The sequence below is a fragment of the Botryllus schlosseri genome, chromosome 1 (genome assembly GCF_051294905.1).
Source record: "Botryllus schlosseri isolate E-star chromosome 1, Bs_hap1, whole genome shotgun sequence".
In the NCBI taxonomy this organism is placed as follows: Eukaryota; Metazoa; Chordata; class Ascidiacea; order Stolidobranchia; family Styelidae; genus Botryllus; species Botryllus schlosseri.
In genome coordinates, this window is record NC_137236.1 from 5,809,962 (window position 1) to 5,828,357 (window position 18,396).

Sequence of the window (18,396 nt, forward strand, 5' to 3'; positions counted from 1 at the left end):
GAGCAAAACACCGGCATCACGATTCGCGCCGAACGACGACACGGCTATTTTAATAGTTTGGCAACTAATTTCTCATTTAAATGCGAAACTATAACTATAACTACTCGCTTTGCAAAACTAGTACCAGAATTACTTTAAAAACAGTAGCTTGTTGACAACAAGTCTGACACGCAATGGACAATAAGCAAGCTCTTACTTGGTCCCGGACATGGATAAGGCAGATCTATTATATGTAGTATATGAAAGTAGTCTGAATGAGCTATGTGAATATGAATGAATGCTGCACGACAATCAAATGCAGTCATTCCATCAGCAAATTGACTACTGATAAAAAAATAGTACGCGGCGTCAACAGCTGTTCTTCACGATATTTTGTTCAGATCAGCTACTGTGACGTAATAATGCATGCCGAAAAATATTTTTTGCCAACGCAATCTCTCATTACATACGCCACCAACGCGATAGCACATGAAGCCGGACTAGGTCGTTAGTTGATTCCACATGATAGGTTAGGGCCCAATGAGATGAATTTAATGTTCAAGGGAAAACTCCGTCAAGATGTGTCGTGCGATAACATAGACAGCTCCAAGCGAATAGGCCGTTACTGCAGAGTCAGTGATTGTGATAGACCGTCTTGTTCTACTGGCATTCACGATTGTCAAGAGACGTCTACATCGTCAAGAATTAATGAATATATCATCGAGCCGAGGTAAGCGATAAACCGTCGTGTGTTCTGATTTGTCTGCTGTGTCAGTAAAATGGAGATATAGCATCAATAGGCCTACCGGTATATGCAATGGTAAGAATTATTTCAACATGCATTTCATGCTATATTTTTCAGGTTTGACTTAGATGGGAAGGCTACCTATGGCGATTATGGTAGCGTTCATTTGCCGCCGGGAAATCGTCATTTCATTCCACGAAGAGCTAAACTAAAAGCAGCTGGAGGTAAGCCTATGTTATGTGTGCCAATAGGCTAATCTACATTTATATTCTATAACTTGAATGCAATGCTTCCAAATGAAAACATTTGATATTCCTTGGTAGCTTTGGCATTGAGATGTGGTGGGAGTAGTCAGTGTCAGTACTCAAATAGAAGTTGAATGAACGCCGTAATTTTCTACACAAGCAAAGAAGTCGTTACTCTCAGGACATGTCTAAACTACTTCAAGTGGGAGTAGAATTTGAAAGATCTGAAGAGTACTGAATTAAATAGTTGCAAAACAATAGATTTTTTCAAGGGGTCGTATAAATTCAGCGTTGAATTTGAGGTACCGGTAACTACTCTTGAAATTGCAAGATATATCGTCAGGATTATCACATAACATCCTAATAACATTAGAAATAGGTGCAATTTTAGCAAATATATTTAGATACCGCTATTTCAACCAGTTCCTATGACCATTTGTCTTTGATGCAAGCACATCCCAAAACTACGTTCTGGAGTGTAAAAGAATAGCTCTGTTTACAAAAAATAGATATCTGTAGTCTTAGTAGTGAAAGTAGTATGAAAAATCACCACTTGAGTTAATAGCGAAAGTAGGCAAACCTACTTGAGTACTTCCTAAAAGTGATATATATAAATCCTGACGGATATAAGTTATGGTCGTTGTGGGTTGAGAAATGTATACTTTTCCTGGACAGGTCGGTCGATATCACTGTATGAGAAGTGGCGTCTGATGCAATACCACACCAACTGCATAATGAAGCGATTCATGGACTCGCATTCGGTGAATGTATCAGTTTTACCCCCGTGCATCAACTATGACTTGTGGAAGCATCCCAAGTGGAAGGTTATGTATGATAAGGTCAGTTACAGCAACATTATTATTTGATTTCCCTGTTTCTTCGTATTTCTATTGGATTCAATTATCTGAGACACTCTTGGAGGCACAGAACTTCAATATACAATTGCATAATATAAACTAGTAGAGAATTGAAAAGAACATTGTAGATCAGTGGTTCTCAAACTGGGCGGCGTGAAAGCATCTGAAGGGTGGCACGAAACTGCAGTCAGCTGAAATTTTTTCGCGCCGTGTGCAATTTACCTCCAATTCATAGGTAATTATCTGTGTACAGTCCGAATTTCATATTTGAGAATTCTCATCAACAGTCATAAGCTTCTGTCCCGTCGAACTATCCAATGGGATTTCTAGCATTCTGCTTTCATTTTGTGATATGACGATAAGGGGGGGGGGGCAATGTGCAATTGTAAAAAACAGGGTTTTAACCAAGTCACAAGTCAATCTAATTTTTATAGTATTGACTCGAGTCAAGGTGAGTCATTTTCAATTCACCCCCAAGTCAAGTCAGCTAGTAAAAGGTCGAGTCGAGTCATAGTCTTTAGACTCGAGTCCGAGTCATTATGTTCACTGCTCATTTTCAGTTCAATTTGGTTCAACCCAGTGTTTATGTTTTCAACTCTGCTCGTACTCTGTACTACGTCTATTATGCTGCGACACGGCCAATCAAGGTTTCAAGGCTTCCTCAGTGGAAAATAGTATCAACACTATAATTGTCGGTTGTAAATTAACTTTCAGTTACGAGGAGCGTATAATTTCAGTACTCGAAAAAATCCTCTTTTGCTACTCGACTCAAATCATTAAGTGGTGACTTTACTATTCTTCGAAGTTACAATGAAATGTATGTGTCGGTCATCCTAGACTTGAGTCATTTGACTTCGTTCCAATCATGCACTCGTACAAGTCAAGTCAAGTGAAGTCAATACAATAATTGACTCGAGTCGAGTCATTTACCGTAGTTGAAAAAATGGCTCGAGTCAAGTCGAGTCACCAAAATAACGTGACTCGAGTCATTGCAACCGGTACAATATGAGTTCTTTTGACTCAAGATCTGTTAGGTAGAATCAGAAGTAGTGTGAAAGAATAACCAATTTGGTAAGTAATGAAAGCATAAAAATGCTACTTGATTACCGCTAGCAGTAAAAAGTACTTTGTTACTGAACACCTCTATTGAGTATAGCATGTTAAAGTTTTTGGCTTCCGATTATACCTCCATTGCTCTGTTGACAGCCACTGGATGAGGATCCGTGCCCAGACTGCGATGTTCGATTCAGCACCGATTCCGATGGAGTTTACAGGCCGAAAATAGCACCAGCTAGTATTTTGCTGCCAGGGAGATGGCGGCGAAGACTTTATTTAGTGCGTACATGATATTACGCCCAGTTTGAATTTCGACCTCAATGATGCGTTCGTATTCCGCAGAACACCATCATCTTGATCGGACTCCCGCAGCATATAACGGTCGCGTACATCAAGGAAACGCCTGCCCATATTTACGTGGAGTATGTCGATCCTGGTGAGCTCATACTTACCATAATATCATCGCTGTTCCATGTTCGTACGACACAAACACCACTCTTTTCCAACAAAATTAGCTTTTCAAACAGCATGACTTTGTGATATCGGCGAAATTATATCGATTTTGAAATATTCCCTTTCCATTTACCAATCCGTTTATGTGGCGCTACATAATGTCTGCGCTGAAGCGCTAACCATTTCTTCAACTATAACTACTATCTATAACCCCGTAATGCATATGCAGAGATGTCCAAAGTAGTCAGCCAAGTACAACCAGGTCTAACGTTTTACATATCAACTCAATTCCATGGGGAAGTGGCGATTTGCAGAACTTGTGAAATTGCATCAAGTGGAAACACAAAATGAACTGTCTGACAAGTAGGCTACTCAAGTTATTAGCTTAAAAAGCACGGTTGTAACCGAGTCACAAGGCTCCGAGTCACAAGTTAATCTCACTTTTATAGTTTTGACTCGAGTCAAGTTGAGTCATTTTCACTTCAACACCGAGTCAAGTTTAGTCCCATTCAGCTACCAGAGGGCCGAGTGCGAGTCATGGTAATATGACTCGAGTCCTAGTCCAAGTCATCGTGTCAACTGCGCAGATTCTAGTTCAGTGGTTCCCAACCTTTTTCGACTCATCGCCCCCTTTGCAAACTCCGCACCGATCATCGCCCCTCAAATATTGGGAACACAAAAATGGGCATACAGACTGAAATCACCGGTGAGTTGACTAAGAAAAAAGGTCAACTTTTCGGCTCGACCTCAAAATTACACTTTTCCAGCTAAATTTTGGTGAGCTGACCAGTGTTGGAATGACTCGAGTCATGACTTGACTCGAGTCACCTTTTTGATATGACTTGACTTGACTCGAGTCACTTTACTAAAATGACTTGATTTGACTTGACTCGGCGTATCAGAAACGTGGATTGACTCGCGACTCGGAGCAAAATTCACGAGTCAATTTCAAGTCATCAAGTAATCGGTGTCGATTAAAATCATTGTATCTTGAATATGTTCGGATTGTTAGCGAAACGCTGGTTTAACCCGTGAGAGCGACCAATCATTTAACGATCGTGCGTTTTACTGAGCCTCCATTGTTCTCTCACCAATAAATTGAACGCAAACGAAGTGATCGAAGCTTACAGCTTACGTTTTCGTAAACTAATATATAGTAAAGTAATTTCTGTTCTCTGTTTTTACCTCTGTTTTATTGAAACTGAATTCGAATACAGTTTATACAGTCCTCATTGCATCTTCTCAATTCGTATCTATTCTTTTTTTGGCTGGTAACAATAAACTGAGATTTAGCAGTTCTACGTATACGTGAGCGATACAGCGCCTTCTTGCGTGTATATTCAACTCTATATTCGTTCATCGGTTCTAAATCCAATGACCACCTAATCCGTATTTCAGACAGCTAGCAAAATGCAATGACGTTATCATGCCTCATACTTCGAAAAGACAACTTGACTTGAATTGTGACTTGACTCGTGACTTGACTTGACTTGACTCGACTTGACTCGAGTCACCTCCAAAAATCGATTGACTTGACTTGACTCGAGTCAAAATGTGCAATGACTCGAGATGGCTCGTGACTCGAAGGTAGTGACTTGATCCCAACACTGGAGTTGACTAACAAAAAAGGTGATTTCTGCGACTCGATTCCTAAAGGACCGTAACAGCACTTCGTCAGCCCCCCCAATACGTTGGTCTTGACCCCCTCCATAGGGCGATAAAGCAAACTTCCGCACCCCTCAGACCCAACTCCCCCGATACCTCTTTACCGCGACTTCTCAGCACAAATTGTTGGACTCTTTAGTTGCTGGGCTCAATTCGCGCGGAGCGCGAAAAATTGCTACTATTCATGATTGAATCGGTCAATATGATCGAGAATTGCATAAATATTGCTGTCAATTTTTTTATCCTCTCTCTACTCATGTATTCAGATTTACCGGTAAAGTTGAGTGAGGTGTCTTGGAAAATGTATGGCCCGTAAATAATAATTGAACATATTCGGGCGGACCCGTGGGTATAATGACTTCGTTACGTAATAACATTTCGTGGCCTGTCTGCTATGCCATAAGATATTCAAATCGCCCATACGTACTAAACTAAAAGACGCACACGATTTCAAATTGGTATTTCTGCGCTGGCAATTAATTGTTCACTGTGAGATGGCATTTTTTGTGGGGTTCTGATTGGACAGGACTGGAACATTTGGCGCCAGTCATTTAGGTCCCTATGGTCAATTAAATATATATGTATATCGTATATATATCGAAGTCGGTCAGCATAAGGCAGTCCTTTTCCGCCAAGATTTTTTCGTTCTGGCACACTTCTCGGAGTCGCATGTTACATGGCCTGAAACTTCATATGTCTTGGTGCGTCATTGAGTGATAATGGCTGACGCCGAGATGCTCATTTCTATGCCTCATGCGTATTACTTCTTGAAGGAAGGGAACCCAATAAGCAAGAAATATGTGGCCACGAAATGGCGCGCAGCGCGACGCCAATATTGCCATTTCAACGCGCCATCGCCCCCTTCGTCCGTTTTCGCCCCCCTATCGCCCCCTTGGCTATTTTCGCCCCCCTGAACCGACAAATCGCCCCCTGGGGGGCGATATCGCCCACGTTGGGAACCACTGTTCTAGTTGAAGTCTTGTTAAACCCACTTTTTATAACTCTGTTTGGTGATATCGAGTGGTTCGCTTTTATAATATACAATTGTACTCATGTTTAGCAGTGGTCTCAATTTCAAGTATTAGTACTAATGGACAGAATTCCAATAGCGTGGTACTTAACTACTGTTCAAAATTACAATGAAATGTCAGTCTTGGCCGTTGAGTTTCGAGTCATGCGCAAGGACTCGAGGCCAAGTCGAGTCAATACACAAATTGACTCGAGTCGACTCATTTCCTTATATTTAGAAAATGACTCTCGAGTCATCGGAATATTGTGACTCAAGTCGAGTCATGACTAGAGTCATTACAACCCTGTGAAAAAGTAGGTTTGACCGAGCAGTTGATTTGAGATTGCAATACTATTCAAATTTGAGTATGTGTCTTCGACTAATGACATTTCGAATTGGTGCAATCGTCAAATATATAATTATTAATTGAGATACGTGGATGATCACATTTCCACAATTTCCATCAAACAATGATGCTTAAAACTACGTTCAGTTTTCTATAATCGATATCGTAAAAAGTATGTATTTTGGCCCAAAAAATGTCAATTATATACAACTGGGAGTTGTCTGAAGGCATACCTACTCCAGCTCCAGTTATTGGTGCAGGCAAGACTTAAACAATACGCAGTACTCAGACACAGTATGATAATAATAATAAATGGCTGCTTTCGAAATGGAAAGATGCATAATCACGACTGACAAAAATGGCTAACGAGGCTCTGCATTGGTGTTATGTTCAGCATTAGTCAATAATTGGATGACTCGGTGGGCATGACCCAGTGTGGGTCTGATGTGACATAACCGAACAATCATTAATTCTTCGCAGATATGATGATCTAAAGAACTAATGCAGTGGTTCTCAAACTTGTTAAGACACGACACCCTTGATGATATTTTTTCGTGCCCCCTTATCGTAATATCAAAAAATTAATAAAAGAGCAACCAGAATGCTTGCAATCATAAAGCATAGTTTGGTGTCATAGACCAGGGGTCGCCAACTCAAAATGGGTCGCGGGCCACTTTTCCAAATTCCTAGAGGCCGCGGGCCGCATGACATCAATATCGAGATAAAAGTAGGCAACGCAGACGAGCAACCACGTCTGATAACTCTACGTTATTAGAATGCTGTGCTCTCTAACATGGGCGACGGTTATAGCCACCACAAAAAAAAATATTTTATTTAACAAACACAAATACAACAAAAGTATCATGATCATCAATTTCATTATATTTTGAACTATGAGCTGTACACGATACCTGACAACACTCTGTAGCCGCTAAAACAGGGGTGGCCTACATTTTTGCTATTCGCGGCCGCATTTCGATTACTCATGTAGCCTGTGGCCGCATACCGTTGGTTAGTCGTGATAAACTAGCTGGGGTCAAATACCCACGTTAAACTGTCCATGTCCATTGCCGGTACCCTCCGAACTAATCTATTTATGCATATCGGCTTACTATGCGCACCGAAATCGTTAGTATAGTTATGTTGTGAAGAGCCACAGGAAACCGTTCTGTGGTCGCGCGAAGCGCGAAATATTTTTCATATTCATGAGTGAATTTCGTCAAAAAATATTAGTATAGTTTCACATATTACTATAAAATATTTATCCTTTTTCGGCCAATGTGATCAGATTCACCGGGTGCAAGGGGTATCTTCGGAAACTTAAGGTAGTTATTTAAAGTGTCGACAGCCGCATAATTTCCCTTCTACTGCCGCAGATTGGCCACCCCTGGATTAAAGAATCAATATTGGGGTTAGCTAGATACGGTAGGCCTACTTGCTAGACAACTATATATCTCCTCGTAAAGCATGGTCTTTTGGAGAGCACGAAGTCGTTTTTCAAGCGTCTCGGTCTTGGCAGTGGTGGGCCATTGCACGTCAAGGCAATATGCCCATTCATATCAGCAAATTCTTTATCCATGGATTGATATTATCATGCCGAAGCCGTATCGACTAGTGAGGAATAGTGATATTGGACACATAGAATGGCTTACTTTGAACAACAACAACATCATGTTTCAACTGAAATCAATTTCAGCGTTTCAAAATGATTTACTAAGCGTTTTTCTGAAATTTTTTCAAATCAGGTCGCGGGCCGCGTGTTGGTGACCCCTGTCATAGACGGTTATATTAACTGGTGAGAGACTCTACATGGGGCAATAATTAATTATATAGTTGATGAATACCGCTGTGCATATGTTGTACGCTTCTTGAAAGAAGAGCATATCATGAAGTTGAGTTGTTTTATTCACAGCAGGACCATCCGGAGATCGACGGGGTTCTGAAGAAGTCCGTATGTGGATGCATCATTATTTGAGTCCTCGGCTGGGACGTCCGATCAAATTCTTCCAGGCGGCCAAAGGCATCAACTTTCAAGTGATTACTTCAACGTAGCGATATTCCGGAGCACGTAGAGATGTTATTTTATTTTGTAGACGGATAAGAACGACGTCATGTGCCAGACATGGATCTGGTATTGGGTGTACTTTCGATTAGTGAGAAACGTAACAGCGGATGCACTCGCACGACATATCTATCAGTAAGTTGGAAACTTCTGCCGTTCTGGATACTTTCTATCAGCATGTTATTCGTAAACACTTCCGACATTTGCACTATTGGTATTTGAAGAGGTGATCAGCTACAAGTAGGCTACTTATACCTTGCCTAGCCCAAGTGTGTATGTCGTATAAATCCACGGCGTTACTACTTCCACTCGAGTAACAACTGAATACTTTGACCTCTCTTACCGGGTTGAATGCAAAGGGTGAGCGATCAGGAGAGACAGTGGTCCTAATTGCGGGTCGGCTGGGTCTATACCCCATTTAAAAGTTCCATGCTAGTTAGAAGCAGGGTTGTAATGACTCGAGTCATATTCTCAAAATACCGAAATGACTGAACTCGACTAGAGTCAATCTGTGAATTTGAACAGAAACTGCGAAAATGAGGGAAATTAGTATGTTATAAATTCGAACCATCCGATATCACGAAACAGAGGTATAAAAAGTTGGTTCAACAAGACTTTTGCTGAAAACTGAGCAGTCAACACAATGACTTGGACTCGAGTCATAATACCGTGACTCAGACTCGGTGGTGAATTGAAAATGACTCGACTTGACTCTTGTCAAAACTATAAAAGTCAGATTGACATGTGACTTGGTTACAACCCTGTTTAGAAGTAACCTCATGCTGATCATCAAACTTTGTTGTACAGTTTAGGTCTGCAAGGAAAAAGCTTACAGCGTATCCACCGGTACAATTGCTGGCTCTCCGATCTGCACAAGCTGGGCTTCTATACGAGCGAGACAGCATCTCAAACCAAAGTCGCAATCGACAACACACCAGCCAAACCCGCTACCAGTGGAAGCAAAACGGAGAAAAAACGCAGCAGGATGCAGGTTGCATTAAAAAACATGATCAGGAAAACATCGACGACGTGCTTTTCCAAGACCTACGCTTACGAATCCACTGAGTCCGAATCCGAAACAGACAGGAATGACGTCAGTAGTACGACGTCATCGTGTACGTCGGACGAATTTGGAGTTTTGTCTGCTGACGACGAGACAGCATGTTCGCGGTCATCTTGAGACTTAATTATACATTGATTGATGTGGTAATTTAATGGTGTATTGCTTGACGACTGTAATAGTGGCTGGCTTGACGACTGTAATAATGGCTGGCTTGGCTGGTTTATGTGTATCATGATCACTGTGACGATGCTATCGATTTAGTTTTTTTTCAATTGAGTAAGTTTGGACGAAGGTGCCGCACCCTTGTTTAGTAATAACCAGTGTTGGGACGACTCAGTCCGATGACATGACTTTTGTCACTTTGCAAAATTGACTCGGCGTCTCAAATACATGGATTGGATCGACTCATTGACTAGCATTCATGGATGTGTAGGTGAATTATGTATTGCAACATTTATCAATATGTTGCAACTCTCAGAGGTTTTATAATTTATCAGTTACCGAATTGGCCTAATGGTTCTATGTACATGTAAAGGCCTTACAACACCCTGTTAAACGTGTAATAACTCGATATTTGTTTCTCGGTTTATAATTATTGTAAATCCATCTTGCAAAATGCAATGGGTTTAATCATGTGACGAAAATTTGACATGACTTGGCTTGAGCTCAAATGTGCAATTACTCAAATTGACTTGTGACTCGAAGGTAGTGACTTGATCCCAATACCTGTAATCAGCTGTGATTTGGGGAGCTTAAGACTACAGAGAAAATTTCTGCAACTCTTTTTCATGCAACTTATTACTGAAACTTTTATCAGGTATTGTGCTAAGCGTAAAGAATTGATTAAAAATGCTATAAACTATATCTAGTGTCGTTATATTCCGTTTGATTTGCATAGCATAGAGCTATGTGATGGATTAGCTGCATCTCAATGTTATAGATGACACAGTGGCTTGCAAGCTAGATGTTAAGCAACCCCAGCCAAGCACGACCCTGCCCGAACTAGATGCAAATAGTACACTTGATTGATTCTGTCGAGATATTTTTACATTTCACGGATGCCCAACAATATCGCACAAAATTACATTGTCACTAGGTCACTTTTTTAAGGCTACTGATTTTGTTGGTAGCCAAAATTGAGTTTTGTTCACTTTGTCTGGTGAACGTTGTCGTGGAAGGACATATCGCCAATCAAAGTAGATCCATTTTTTCTGTATCATGGATACAGTTGATATTAGTTCCTCATGATGTTATTTAACGCTCTTGGTGCATTATGAAATCGCCATCCATTGCATCCTTGCATTTTAAAACGGAGTCCATCTCAATGGTCGAACTTTACCGTACCATATCCAGTTTTCATCAGTAAATCAAAATTACGACCACCTTACAAATATGTAATCACATTTTGATATTGTTGTGATTTACTGGTAGGCAAATCCCTACCATCTCAAAATGTAGCGTACATCTTGATTTTCCCATTATGGCAATAGAAACATATTGATCGAATTAGTCTCGTTTTCTATGAGGCGATGGCAGGAAATTTTAGTTTAACTTATTGCTACAGAACTGATGAGTTATTTCATGTCATTGCAAGCGAAATCCACCATCCTACCAATGTTCCCTCTAAGCTGCCCGCGTGCGCAAATGCGCTGTGCTGACACGGTCTCTGCGCACAAAAAATTCGAAGTGATGACCTTTTTTTAGGTCGTTACGCACTGTTGTCCAAGGGTCTACGCAGTGAGTTGGTGAGTACGCGCAGACTCGTCAAAAATTAGAGGGAACATTGCATCCTGCCTCTTCACTACAGTTGTCTCAAGCGTGGGACTGTATTTTTGCCTTTATAGCCTACTCAACTGCTGCAAACATTGTCTTTCGTTGTCACAAATGACAGGAACACTTTACACAGTAATCAAGAGTATGAAGCTTGTATTTTCTGAATTGTTGATTGGTTTACTCAGGTTCTTTCGCTGACGTAGACAGGATTGCCTGCCAGTGAATCTAGAGGTAGTGACATCAACAAAGACTGGTAATAAATTATTCGCATATCCCTGTGTAAGACATGCATATGAACCCGTAACAATATTATTCAGAATCATGAAACTCTTATTGATATCCCACATCCAGCAAGCCCCATCCACCATTGATATTTTGGAATATTTGACCGAGTTGCCAACAACAAATTTGCGAAATGATTTCGACTCTCATCGCATCTCCCAAGGTAGAAAATTTGCATCCATCCATCCATCGATCGATCCAACACTAGGACGGATAAAAAGAATACTAGACTGCAAAGTTCCTCTTCTCTGCTTGCTATCCTCCCAAATTAGACTGTACAGCAAAGTACAAACAAATTGGTAACAAATTGCTTTGTACTAAAAACGCACAGTTGACAATCATTTTCAGCCTCAAGTTCAGTTTGACACCCCTGCTTTAGAACAACCATTGTACAATAGTTTGTAATGACAAAATAAGATACTTTAGGCAGTCTGACGACACAATAGTAAAACGGAGTGATTATTTACTTTTATTTTCAACGTTATTGGTACCGTATAACATATATCACAAAATCCTCGCTCATTCACCAACTAACTGTGCATATGCTGCATCGGTTACAGTTAGACCATAGCAATTTACAACGTAGCTGGCATGGAGACTCGATCTGGTAACTTGTGGTTTGCAGCTCCCCCTAGTGGGTAGGTAACCAAATATGACGATGCCGTTGCTGTAGTGCGGATTGTGCTGGTTTTTGCTGTAAATTGAACTCATTTGGAGTTCGGATAATTCTTGGATATGGTATTCAATGAAGAGTAATTGCTAAGAATTTTAGACAACGGTAGTATCTCCCTCACGGAAAGTATTTTCTATCGCTTCGTAGAACGTCTATGCAGTGATATTGGGATATTTCCAGCAGACATTTTAAGTAAAGTTTGACATCCAGTTCTCTGCGGTGAATTTAGTCTGATACGAATATTACGCTTAGAAACTCTTGGCATGGATTTATATATTCCTGGATTGATGATAAACTCACTGCACATCAAGAGCCTGCTGTTTTGAAAGTTTCCAGGGGCAAAAAAACAGCGTTCACTGTGCAGGGCTGTGGGCTATGGTTTTGGTGTCCCGGAGACACTAAAATTTCAGAAATCAAGAACATTTTGGCGACCAGCATTATCTACCTGTGCTTATCAATAGTGAATTGCATCCAAGAGGAAATACTACAAGACTTCAATCAAATTTTTATGGGCTAAAATTGGAAATGTCGAGATGATAATACTGAATGCCCCCTAATCATATTGTGGAACCACCTTCCTCCAACTACGTATGAAAAAATCAGACGATTCATTCCTTCAAGATCCTCCAGTGGAGGTATTTTTATTACCAATGATGACGAAAGATTCTAATGTACATGACTGGTTCACTATTAACATGCAGATCGCAGAATAGTACGACTATATATGTAAATTGAATTCAGTCGGACATATCCTCCAATAGATCTTCACGAATCCTCAAGAATAGACAGAAGATATTTGCTTGCGCCCAAAGAGTCGTTCTTCTGGCTGATGGTTGGGACAGAATCCCTACTTCGAGGACCTATGACTTCCAAATCTGTCAACAAACAGCAAATTATCAATGTACTATATTGACAGTTGAAACTCACCATGCAATGACTGAACATCCATTTCATTCGTGCATGATTACATTTGCACTTAAGGACAGCAGAAATTCCAAATCGCAAATCTGCTTTCCTACACAAATCAAAGTCTGATTTAGGATTTGCACAAGTCATTATTGTTGCTCTGGTGATATTTATTCAATATAAATGATGCAATTTCTCAGCAATAAAAATGGCAAATTATGTGTATGTTCCTTCCTTTTCAATTTTCGTTCAAGGTTATCAATGCATTTCACATGCAGGGCCATACAGGAAGTATAAATACTTGTTTCGCATTACAAATCTACGTAACAATTTTCACTGGAGAATATGTAAATATTACACTGTTAGTGATGACTAGGGCAAATATTTTTTGACATGTCAAAAGAGTCAAAATTTTTATCAAAATTGTTGCGTTGACCTTTTGTCAAATTTGTAACCAGTGTGAAAAGTTTTTTTGCAAACTGCATTTAGTTGGTGTCGTATAGGAGCTGCTCTATGGCAAGCACATTTCTCGTAGTTGAAGAGAGGGAAAACTACTTCTATATACTCATTGGCGACATCTCTGTGCATGAAAAGACGTATAGTCCTACATCTTGGACACCAGACCAGCATAGTGGAGACAGTGATCCAGCACGTAGATTGACGACGCACTGAAGAAGCTGGAAATTGAAAGAAATAATTTCGTTTTAATGCTTACCAATTCAGCCAGGTACATGAACAAAGCTTCTTCACAAAACAAACAGATCCAACTATAGATATGTAGAAAATGTCACGTCAAAAAGTTGCAAAAACTTGCCCTTTTGAAGGTGGGTAGGGTACTGTAATATTAGGGTTAGGGTGAGCCCGTGATGTTAGGATACGGTACCCTAGGGTTAGCGTGAATGTACTAATAATGTAGTGGTGAATGTAGTAATAACGCGAAACACTTCCAACAACACGTTTGGGTATGATCACAGCATATATAATACCGGTACCAAAATTTGTTATTGAGCCCACCGTCGTGTCGGAAATTAATTATTATTATCTGTAGATGAAATACAACAGTGATAGCATAGCAACAGTTGATTGATTATAGCAACGGTACCTTCCTACTACCATAACTAATCTTCACTACGTCACTCAGCACATACACTACAAAAAAAAATCAGACAAATTTGGTCTCAATGTCTCAAATCGATTTTTTACAAAAAAAAAGTCTTAAAGACCAATTAGTCTTAAAGACCAATTAGTCTTACCAAGAACTTTATGTCTCAAAAGTAAGCCAGAAATTGATCGAAAATAGTAGCAGTGCCTTGAGGGCATCCTTTTCAGTGTTAGGGGTCTGAGCGGAGGAGGGGAAGGATGAGAGAGACCAGAAATTGCAGTGCTGAGATGATCCTGTACTAAGTTTACAAGGTATTCACTAGATATAGTTATCAAGGTACATGCCACTTACTACTCACATATACTATTCAGATCAATATATATATGGTTGTCCGAGTCGAAAATAGCATTTATGGTGAGTGGGTAAAATGAGACCATCAGTGAGACTGAAATTGTTGAAAATGAGACCAAATCATCCTCATTTCTTAAATTTGAGACCAAATTTGTCTAATTTTTTTTTGTAGTGTAGGCCTACAAAACATTCTATTAAAATATTTCCGCGACCAATGTTTAGTCAGCATCCCTAAAACGCTAAAACCAGCTACGTTGTAAATTGCTAGGGTTAGACTATAGAAATTAAACATGGAACGGCAACGACAACGACCGATTTTGCAGCGGCATTGTTCGAACAATCGGATAGTTGCAACGGGTCATTGTTATGGCCATTGTGTTGCGGTTACCCGATTGTTCTGAACAATGCCGATATTTCAGACTTGGAGGACAGATTCTGGGTGGATCAGTGCCTGATCAATACTTAAATTTGTATTTTTGGAATCGGTGCAACAGTAGCTTTCGATCAAGACCAGATTCAATAATTTCTGCTCTCGGTAAGATAGCTTTTGGATTGCCAGAAACAATTCTCCAAATCCAAACCTTCAAGTCCAAATCCAAATCCTAATCCAAAACTTTTTCATATTCAAGTCCATGTCCAATCCTAATCCGATTCCAACTGGAAATTCAGAAAAAATACTAATTTATGCAATGGAGGGATTCGAAAATTTTCTTTCACAACCAACGATTCACTTGATTCAAGATAACTTAGCAACCATAAGTACATTAATAACTGATCTGAATGAAGTTTGTCGCCATTCGCCACACATCATCATCATCATCATCATTGGTTTATTAGCAATTTTATCAGTTCAATACACCACAAAAATGCGATACAATGAAAAGACAGGAAGATGTCGAAGCGACAAGGAGTAGTCTATGGAATCTGACACCCACCTTGGCCTAGGCGATGTAAAGAGGAGGCATGCACACTGAATGAAAGTAAAGAAGATTGTATAGAAAAAGAATGCGACAAGAAATAGGGCGGCATGTCATGGGAAGCACCCACACGACATTTCAATCTCGCAGAAAAAAGGTAAACCCAATCCAAATCCTATTCCGTTCTGAAGAAAATGTCTGATCCAAATCCGACAAAATTTCACAAATCCTGTTTTTTCTAAACCTAATCCTAATCTATGCTCATCTCTGTCAAGTGAACGAACCCCGTCCCGATCCGTATTGGGGCACGTGTAGTCGCGTCTGTCGCGGTCTGTCGGGTATCGGGCGGCTGTTTTTGTTCGATTTCCACTTGTCGGAGTCGAATCAGATTGTGAACGGTATTATTCGGATTAGCGTGGGTTTTGGGTTGAGATTGTTCGACTTCGGACGGATAGTTTCTCATAGGCTCGAGGTGTTGGACGGAAGCGGATTGTGAGATATCCGCTGATTCGTTGTTGAAATTCATATTCATACTGTACGTCACCCCAGTCGACACTAATATAGAATTCCGACTGGCTGTTTGGTGTGAAGCAGAAATCTCAAATAAATACCCTGGCGCTTTCTGTGGCGACAAAGTAGTGCATCGCGCGCGCGTCACTTTCCACACCGACATTCTAGGCAGGGCGTAACCGTACCGTATTCTTTCGCTCTTCATTTTCGCCCTTTGGTGGGATTCGAGGCCCGTCTCTTTTGGGCGGTGCGGCAAGCGCAGTGCTCTTTCCCATTAGGCCACAACGCCCTCGAGAGCGGGAGACGATACGCGGCAATTCGAATTCGCGTCGACGGCACATAAGGAAAACTAATCGCAGGCATGTGTTGGCTGTCCATGAGAAGCGGCTGGTTCCCGCTATGCGCGTCTGGATGTTGCTGTTTCAGTTTGTTCTGAACCATTTTGATGAACTTGACAGGGACGAACTGTTCGTCGGCGAAATCGTGCGGAGAAGTTTCACGATCTGTGAAAAAAATGCAATCGAGTAATATATTGATATTGAAATGAACGTGAACATTTTCGGCACTTGTCTACTCTCAGGGGTAATCGCACTCGTCAGGGGTAATCACCAGACTAGAAGAGATTTTAAAAGAATATTGTGTATCAACAATCAACGACTAGACCAGGGGTTATCAAAGGGTGGGCCACAGGAGCATTTGAGGTGGGTCACGAAGCTCTTTGGAAAATTTTTGAATTAATGTAAGTTTAGTTATATCTGTAATCTTATTCTCTAAAAATATATTCATATTATTGTACTATTCCTTATCTGTGCTTTCCATCATTAGTTGATTGATTCACGTTCATTCCGCTCACTCTCTTTGCCTAGTGCTGTGAGTAGGTAATCCGTTGTCAGTTGTTCTAGGTCAGGGGTCGCAAATTCAAACAGGGTCGCGGGCCACTTTTCAAAATTATTTGAGGCCGCGGGCCGCATGACCTTAATATCGAGATATAATTCGGCAAGGCAGTATCACAGCTATAGGTTTTTATAACTCTACGCCAATACAACACTGTTCTCTCCAACATGGGCGACGGACATGTTAGCTAAGGCAGCATCCCAGTGCGTAGTCGCAACGGGCTGACTGGGGCCCAGATACACATATTAAACTGTCCAGTGTTAATGTCCATTGCCGGTGAACTCCCGACTAATCGGTTTCCTCACATTGGCTTACTATGCGCACCGAAATGCTATGAACAACCACAGGACGTCATATCCTAGTCGCGCGAAGCGAAAAAAAATTTCGTATTACTGAGTGAATTACCTCATTAAAGTATAGTTTCAAAGATTACTATCAAATATTTATCCTCCCTTAGCCCACGTCATCAAATTTACCGGAACAGTTAATGCACGAAGTTTCTTAAGAAATTTAGGGAAATTATTAAAGCTGTACAGCATCTTTGGGTGGGCCAATTCTTAATAGTCCCCTTTGATTAGAACACGATTGGGAAAGTGGGTAGTCATGTTGGTCAATCCTATTTCAATTCACACTACGCCAAAGTCAAAATATTCGGTTTCGGATTATCTCAATTTACCTATAGAACATCTCGCGAATGGATTCCGACACCGTACTATAACTAGATCGCTATGTCTGATGCATTATCGTGTCAGCGACGTAGGATTTTTACAATTATTTCACACCTTTTTGAATAAGCGTCAACTTCACAGAGGATTAGGGTTGGATCAGAAATAAGTGAGAATTTGTCGGAATTCGAATCACCGTCTGCGACGGTTCTGTTATTCGTTACTTATAAAATTTTACCAGTGAAATCCAGTTCCGTGACATACTGATTATCAGAATATTACATTGTGGCGATTGGAATGTATGTAACAACAAGTTGCGAGGGATGGCTATGTCTTAGGTGTTATCTCGTGAGCGATCGTGGGATTTGCAACCTATTTCACACCTTTTTGAAGTGTTAGTTTGTGAACGCGGCTATTGTTGGTATCACCGTCTACGCCGGTTATGTGACAAACTTATTACCAAAATATTACTTGTGCGTGATTCCTATCTTTGTAACATCAAACCACTAGATATGGCTATTCTGATGTGCTATCTTGTGAGTGGTCGTAGGATTTTACAAATATTTCACACCTTTTTGGAGTGTTAGTATGTGAACGCGGCTATTGTCGGTATTCGAATCGCCGTCTACGCCGGCTCTGTGGTAAACTAAATACCAAAACATTACCATACGACTGATTCCTAGATTTAGCAAACTATTTCACACCCTTTTTGCTGAAAGTACGATATGCCGCCCGCAGTCTATACCCGAAAGTACGAATCACCGCCGCGTCCATAAGAATAACGATATATAATTGTCGCACTCACCGTAAACGTTGGGATTACTTCAAATTGGTCTTATATAA

The 18,396-nt window shown here is 40.6% G+C and overlaps 1 protein-coding gene across 2 annotated transcripts; it reads left to right on the top strand.

The window, feature by feature from the left end:
• The first annotated feature begins 421 nt into the window (after window positions 1-421).
• Window positions 422-9,644, top strand: LOC145434418 (uncharacterized). Of its 2 annotated transcripts, none has more exons than XM_080311857.1 (8): window positions 422-709; window positions 842-948; window positions 1,645-1,808; window positions 3,033-3,161; window positions 3,225-3,318; window positions 8,271-8,389; window positions 8,449-8,552; window positions 9,225-9,644. In XM_080311857.1, exons 1-8 carry the CDS (start codon window positions 525-527, stop codon window positions 9,595-9,597), a joined length of 1,275 nt encoding a protein of 424 aa, XP_080167983.1. In that variant the 5' UTR covers window positions 422-524; the 3' UTR covers window positions 9,598-9,644. The 2 variants fall into 2 exon arrangements, with proteins under 2 accessions (XP_080167983.1, XP_080167926.1); XM_080311800.1 differs by having other exon boundaries at window positions 423-709; window positions 8,268-8,389.
• Window positions 9,645-18,396: the final 8,752 nt, after the last annotated feature.

Coding starts and splice junctions, on each gene's coding strand:
- LOC145434418 (XM_080311800.1), top strand. CDS start 525: ATGAATTTAATGTTCAAGGGAAAACTCCGTCAAGATGTGTCGTGCGAT. Junction 949..1,644: donor TAAACTAAAAGCAGCTGGAG/GTAAGCCTATGT, acceptor TTTCCTGGACAG/GTCGGTCGATATCACTGTAT. Junction 3,162..3,224: donor GGCGGCGAAGACTTTATTTA/GTGCGTACATGA, acceptor CGTATTCCGCAG/AACACCATCATCTTGATCGG.